The 7,697-nt window shown below is 44.5% G+C and overlaps 1 protein-coding gene across 2 annotated transcripts in view; it reads right to left on the reverse strand.

Annotated features, from left to right (window-relative positions):
* Window positions 1-1,521: 1,521 nt before the first annotated feature.
* LOC132862605 (cadherin-24) overlaps window positions 1,522-7,697 on the reverse strand; it is an 18,178-nt gene continuing 12,002 nt past the window's right edge. Inside the window, exons 7-13 of one of the 2 annotated variants that reach the window (XM_060894692.1) lie at window positions 7,480-7,616; window positions 6,050-6,171; window positions 4,182-4,299; window positions 3,486-3,827; window positions 3,018-3,189; window positions 2,612-2,888; window positions 1,522-2,493 (exon numbers count right to left, since the gene is read on the reverse strand). In XM_060894692.1, the coding sequence (XP_060750675.1) occupies window positions 1,846-2,493; window positions 2,612-2,888; window positions 3,018-3,189; window positions 3,486-3,827; window positions 4,182-4,299; window positions 6,050-6,171; window positions 7,480-7,616 (1,816 nt within the window). In that variant the 3' untranslated portion in view covers window positions 1,522-1,845. Of the gene's footprint in view, window positions 2,494-2,611; window positions 2,889-3,017; window positions 3,193-3,485; window positions 3,828-4,181; window positions 4,300-6,049; window positions 6,172-7,479; window positions 7,617-7,697 lie in introns of both variants that reach the window. The other variant, XM_060894691.1, reaches the window with a different exon arrangement.

The raw sequence follows: 7,697 nt of genomic DNA on the forward strand, positions 1-7,697 counted from the left end.
CCTTCCATCAACATATTTCTCCTTACAGAAAACTTTAGCAGATCAAAGTTTACAGGTCTTTCACATCTGTTTATTATCAGCGGAGAGTTCGATGTACAAATCCCCGTCAACAGACGGTTACTATGGAAACCATATGGTAAGATTATTGTTGATCTTACTGTATATGTCCTTATGCACTGATGCTCTGAAGGGTCATGTGGTGGGCGGAGCATGATGAGGTCACACTCTGGTGTTATAAAGTGCAGTTATAGTAACTATCATTTCTACACATTTCTACAGGATGAATCCAGGCATGAGAAGGTAGATATACAAATCATCTGAAATGTTACAATAGCAGTTATAATGTGTTATTAATAAAGGATTGAGAGAAGTGAGAGCTGCAGCAGCTTGTGAATTCTGCCACCTCGCTTGTTTCACTCGGGTTCCTCCGTCTGTTCCTTGAAATGGAAATGGAGAACAATGAGAGTAGCTAAAGCTCTTCAAGTGCTGCTTAATAAGCACAGCACAAGAGCTGAAGGGAGATACATAAAGGCTGGGAGGAAGAATGGAAGGCGTTTTGACTGATAAGACACTTTTACTTATACACAAAGCAGTTTATTGTGAGTTTGAGCTCCAACTCGCTCAGCGCTGATGTGCAGCGTCTGGAGTTCGGGTGTGTGTTCAGTGGAGGACGCTGGAAGGAGCTTTACCAAGTTTTTCACATGGAGTAGGGTGTGTGTGTGTGTGTGTGTGTGTGTGTGTGTGTGTGTGTGTGTGTGTGTCTTGTGACTTTCTATAAAGAAACATTTTTTTTCACTCTTCCTGAAAGCAGATTTTCGTTTCCATCCTGAGGGAGAGATGTTTCTTATTCGTCTGAATCAGAAGACTGTGTATTATTTATGAGGCCTATTTTATTTATTAATTTTTTAACACACTGCAGCTCACACGGCCAAATCAATATTTCAGTTTTTTTGTAACTTCTCACTCTGTCATCTCTCACAGACGTGTAAAATATTAAACATCACCGTTTGTCTTAAAGACAGAATAGAAACCTCATAAAAGTCTTTGGCTGTGGGTGTGGCCTAATATTCTAATGATTGACAGCTCTCTGAGCCTAAATTCCACATCTCTCTCTCTCTCTCTCTCTCTCTCTCTCTCACACTCTCCCTCTCTCTCTCTCTATTTCTCTCTCCCTCTCTCTGTCTATTTCTCTCTCTCTCTCTCTCTCTCTCTCTCTCTCTCTCTCTCTCTCTCTCTCTCTATTTCTCTCTCTCTCTCTCACACTCTCTCTCTCTCTCTCTCTATTTCTCTCTCTCTCTCTCTCTCTCTCTCTCTCTCTCTCTCTCTCTCTCTCTCTCTCTATTTCTCTCTCTCTCTCACACTCTCTCTCTCTCTCTCTCTCTCTCTCTCTCTCTCTCTCTCTCTCTCACACTCTCTCTCTCTCTCTCTCCCTCTCGCTCTATTTCTCTCTCTCTCTCTCTCTCTCTCTCTCTCTCTCTCTATTTCTCTCTCTCTCTCTCTCTCTCTCTCTCTATTTCTCTCTCTCTCTCTCTCTCTCTCTCTCTCTCTCTCTATTTCTCTCTCTCTCTCTCTCTCTCTCTCTCTATTTCTCTCTCTCTCTCTCTGCCCTCTTGTCTCTTTTCTCTACCTTGTCCTCTTTGACTCATCCCCTTCATGTCTGTTTATATGTATCTTCCATTCTTCCCTTCATCACCCTCTTCTCTCATCTTCTATTTCACCTTTATTCCCTCCATCTTTTCTCACAGCCTCTCCTGATCTTCATAAAGGTGGTAAATATCACTCTTCTTTCACTCTCCTTCTCTCTGAAGTGAAATCATTCTTTATTCTCTCTGTCCTTGCTGCTATCTAATCCGTCTGTACTTCTTGTGTTCCCTCCTCTTCCTCCACACTCTTCTTCTGCTCTCTGTGTATGTGTCTCTCCTCCGTTTCCTCCTCTTTCTTCCCTCCATCTTTCTCCTGTTCCCTCTCTCTGAAGATCTCCAGCAGCCTGTTAAACTTGGGGCCTAATTCAATCAGCCCCTCTCCCTCCATCCCTCCATCTCCTTCACTCTCCAGAGAGCTGAGGGAGGCGGTCTCTGACTCCGCCCCTTCGTGCTCATACATCTGCAGTGAATCGTATGGTGGCTGCATGGGGTCAAAGGTCACTCGAGTGAGTCGGTGCTGCAGTAGTTCTTCTATCCTAAGACTCAGAGGGACAGCCACGCCCCCTAAATCAGGTCTAAAGAAGCTCCGCCCTCCAACGTGCAGCCCTATCAGATGCTGAACATAGTCCTGTCCTGGGTTCAGGTACAAGACAGGAGTCCCTGTCAGATGTCTCCCTCCGCCAGCTTGCATTAAGGTTCCCTCCATGGTTCTGAAGGAAGCTGCAGCGTTTCCTGTGCTGTGAGAAGGCGTGATGTCATCTGGAGCGACAGATGAGGAGACGGACGAGTGGAGTTGAGCTGTCTGTGATGCGACCGGATGATCTGCAGAGTCATTTAGGACTAACGGATCCTGATCACAGACGGGGAGAGAGAGATAAATAAGAAAGAAAGAAACAGATAGTAACAGACAGTAATAACCAGAAGCAAGGGATTAAAAATGAAAATAGAAAACTAGAAAATTTTATTACCTGATCTTGAGTGATGACATCACTTCCTGCCTGACTCTTTTTCACAACGATATCAGCAGAACCTTCAGTCCTGTTCTGATCTGGTCTCTTAGACTCCTCCACAGGTTCTGTGAGCACAGAGCCCGGTTCTAACAGCCCGATGTTCAGTGTGTATCCACTGGGAAGTGTGTGTGCGGGTTTATCCAGCCGAGACTCACAGCCAACGAATGGGCTGCTGCTCGCCGTGTGTATGCTGTAGCACAGAGGACCGTACAGAGGGACGGAACCAACACCACGTCTATAACAACAACAAAAACAACAACAACTACTACAACAACAGCTACAAGAAGAAGATGAAGAAGAAGAATGTATTGTTACCAAACATACCCACACACACACACACACACACACACACTCTGTGACTCACGTGTGTATGGCGTGTGGGACACTCTTCAGTGCAGTGATGTCGAACGCAGACGTGTCTGCCTCTCCTCCACCTTCATCATCATATGTAATAATGTTCTCTCTGATCTCATCGTCCTCCACCGGAGAGAACGAGTCACTCTTCTTCCTCCGCAAGGACAGAGACAACACCACCACTACTGAGAGAGAAGGAGGGGGGATTTTATCATCCTCTAAAACAGATGGAGGGATAGATTAGTGGATAGATAGAAGGATGAGAGCTGGATGAATGGACAGACAGTCAGAAAAAAGGATGAATAAATATATGGATAAATTATGTGGATGGATGGATCGGTGGAGAAAAAGATGAATGTGTAGATAAAAATAAATGGATAAGTGGAGGGCTGGATGAATGGACAGATGCTTCCTAGAATAGAAGAATAAACAAATAGATGAAGAGATTGAATGGTGAAAATAATTAGTCTTGCTGTACCCATGAGGACGGATGAACACGCCAAGATGGCTAGCATGGCGGCCGAGCTGAAGCCCAGCAACATGGAGGAAGTCGGCAGAGACGAACACACCATCTCTCTCTCCCACTCCATCAGTACATCTCCATCACCACTCCTCCTTCCATCCATCCCTCTCCTTCTCTCCTCCACCCACATCCCTCCGTTCTGACAGGGACAAAGCGTCACCGTCACGGTCCCCGTGCTGCTTAGCTCTGATGATCTGTCCCGGAGGATTATGGGTACTTTTACGACATGTAAATGAGAAGAGGCGGCGTGGGGGAGGGGCTTCAGAGTGGACAGGAGCAGCAGATTGGCTGTGTGGTCTAAGAAAGGGGGCGGGGTTAATTATAAGTTAGTAAACATAATTTAGTCTTTAAAAAGAGAGACAGGAATCACAGAGAAAGGGTTCCAGAGGATTGTTTACTGTTTCCATAGAAACAAACCGTTCAGAGACAACCCGAGTTCCAAATGAAAGAAATTCTTACGAGCAAAAGAAACTAATTCACTTTAATTTTTGTGTTTTTATTTCACAAGATTATTTCTAACCTGTTAAAAAATTCATTTTCTTTCTAAGCTAAACTCCAAACATAAACATGTAATTACAAAATAAATTCTGACAAGCACACAGTAACCTCCTGGTCATCAACATCAGGAGAGAGAAGAGGAACTGAGCTCACTTCCTCTCGCCCGGGTGGTGAAGTTCAGAGACAGGCGGCTGTGAGCAGACACGCTGAAGTGTACGGCTGAAGAGAAGCTGATCTCATCTCTGTCTATGGCTCGAATTACCTGCACAACCTGACACACACACACACACACACACACACACACACACACACACACACACACACACACAGACACACACACACACACACACACAGACACACACAGACACACAGACACACACACACACACACACACAGACACACACAGGCACACACACACAGACACACACAGACACACACAGACACACACACACACACACACACACACACAGACACACACACACAGACACACACACAGACACACAGACACACAGACACACACAGGTACACACACACAGACACACACACACACAGACACACACAGACACACACACACAGACACACACACACAGACACAGACACACAAAGACACACAGACACACACACACACAGACACACAGACACACACAGACACACAAACACACACAGACACACACAGACACACACACACATACAGACACACACAGACACACACACACAAACACAAAGACACACACACAGACACACACAGACACACACAAAGACACACAGACACACACAAAGACACACACACACACACACACAGACACACACAAAGACACACAGACACAAACACACACACACACACAAAGACAGACACACACAAAGACACACACAGACACACACACACAAAGACACACACACACACAGACACACACAAAGACACACACAGACACACACACACACAAACACAAAGACACACACACAGACACACACAAAGACACACACAGACACACACACAAACACAAAGACACACACACAGACACACACAGACACACACAAAGACACACACAAAGACACACACACACACAGACACACACACACAAAGACACACACACAGACACACACACACAGACACACACACACACAGACACACAAAGACACACACAGACACACACACACACACAGACACACACAGACACACAAACACACACAGACACACACAGACACACACACACACAGACACACACACACAAACACAAAGACACACACACAGACACACACAAAGACACACACAAAGACACACACAGACACACACAAAGACACACACACACAAAGACACACACACAGACACACACACAAAGACACACACAGACACACACACAGACACACACACACACACAATTTTCTGATTAAAACAGAACAATCTTTATACAGTGACATGTTCCATTCTAGACATTTCCATGAAAAACTGGATGATTGTATTTTGTTGTTGATGTGAACAAAAAGTCGTTCTGCTTGAGAATGTCGCCTCACGCATCTCTTCTCCAGGGATAAGTAAAAAATCTAAATAAAAACAGTTGAGATTATGGCCAGGAGGAAAGGGAAGTGATTTTTAAAGGGAACAGAGAGAAAAGAAGAAATAAGAGATGTACAAATCCAACTTCATTTCAAATTTCCAAGTAATAAGCAGCAGCTCCTTCAACGTCACAGGACTGAGTGTTTTATACGTAGATGGAGGAGTGAATAGATGAATGGGTGGATGGATAGATGAGCGGGTGGAAAAACAGAAGATGAAACAAGATACAAACAAAATACTAACAAGAAAAAACTTATAGTAAAGTAAAAACATTAGCATGCTATCAGGATATCAAGCTGTATATAGGGTGCCATTACTTTTTACATATCAAAGCTGATGTACTTCATGTCTGACTGTGCTACTTGATATTCTTTTAGAATCGACTCTGACTGCTTTACTTATTCTGATTTTTATTCCACACAGATCTTGGCGTGTGTCTTGTTTAGGGTGGTGTAAAAGGGCAGACCTGTCCGGCGGTGCTGGTGTCACACACTGCCGTCTCATAGGGTCCATCCAGCTCAGGGGGGTTGTCATTCACATCCAGCGTTTCTATGGCAACCACCACTCTGGTAACCTGATTGGGGCTGTCTAGGAATGAGATAAAAGAGGGAAAATCAGGAAGATGGCATCACAGCTTGAATAATGATGTAGAGAAGCATAAAAACATAGACGTCTGTCTCATGTCTAAAAATAGTCCCCAACAAAGTGCACAATTTTATTGAAATGCCCAATGCAGCCATGTTGAAATGACATGAAGCATCGGGATTGATAGTGTACTATATGAAAATAACCCCTGACCTGTATAGTGGAAATAGATGCAGTTTAGGGTGAATCCACAGTGGACTCATCTTCTGGTTAGAGATAATGCGCTGGCCCTTTAAGAGGCTGTGTGGGTTTGTGTTCATTCAGCTACAAAAGCATCAATGAGATCAGACTCTGATGTTGGGATGTTGAGGAGACTCCAGTTCCAGATCACCCCAAAGGTGTTAAGTGGTGTTGAGTCAGAGTCAGGGCTCGGTGCAGGACACTCGAGTTCTTCACTCCAACCTTAACCTCCACACTATATCTTCATGGAGCTCAGGGCTTTGTGTACAGGAACATTGTCATGGTGGAGCAGTGTTTGAGTTCCAGTGAACGGAAATTTAAAGTTGACTAAGAGACTGATGGTGTGATAAAGAGACTGATGGTGTGATACTTTACTGACAGTAATAACACGCTGGCCCTTTAAGAGTCTGTAGGTGTGATACTGTACTGTCAGTAATAACACGCTGGCCCTTTAAGAGTCTGTAGGTGTGATACTGTACTGTCAGTAATAACACGCTGGCCCTTTAAGAGTCTGTAGGTGTGATACTGTACTGTCAGTAATAACACGCTGGCCCTTTAAGAGTCTGATGGTGTGATACTTTACTGTCAGTAATAACACGCTGGCCCTTTAAGAGTCTGTAGGTGTGATACTGTACTGTCAGTAATAACACGCTGGCCCTTTAAGAGTCTGTAGGTGTGATACTGTACTGTCAGTAATAACACGCTGGCCCTTTAAGAGTCTGATGATGTGATACTGTACTGTTAGTAATAACACGCTGGCCCTTTAAGAGTCTGGTGGTGTTATACTGTACTTTCAGTAATAACACGCTGGCCCTTTAAGAGTCTGATGATGTGATACTGTACTGTCAGTAATAACACGCTGGCCCTTTAAGAGTCTGTAGGTGTGATACTGTACTGTCAGTAATAACACGCTGGCCCTTTAAGAGTCTGTAGGTGTGATACTGTACTGTCAGTAATAACACGCTGGCCCTTTAAGAGTCTGTAGGTGTGATACTGTACTGTCAGTAATAACACGCTGGCCCTTTAAGAGTCTGATGGTGTGTTAATAATGTGCACATGATCATGTGATACCTCTCTGAGTGGCAGTGACGGTAATGTTGTGCCACTTTTCATGCTCTCGATCCAACACCTTCACTGCGGTAATGAGGCCACTAATAGGGGAAATACGAAACACAGCCCCGGGGTCAGACCCAGGGGCAATCGAGTACCTGAGAGAGAGAGAGAGAATATTAGATGACTTGATGGCTGACAGAAAAGATAAGAAAGTGTGAAGTGCGTGTGTGCGTGTG

This window comes from Tachysurus vachellii, chromosome 19 (genome assembly GCF_030014155.1).
Source record: "Tachysurus vachellii isolate PV-2020 chromosome 19, HZAU_Pvac_v1, whole genome shotgun sequence".
NCBI classification, from domain to species: domain Eukaryota; kingdom Metazoa; phylum Chordata; class Actinopteri; order Siluriformes; family Bagridae; genus Tachysurus; species Tachysurus vachellii.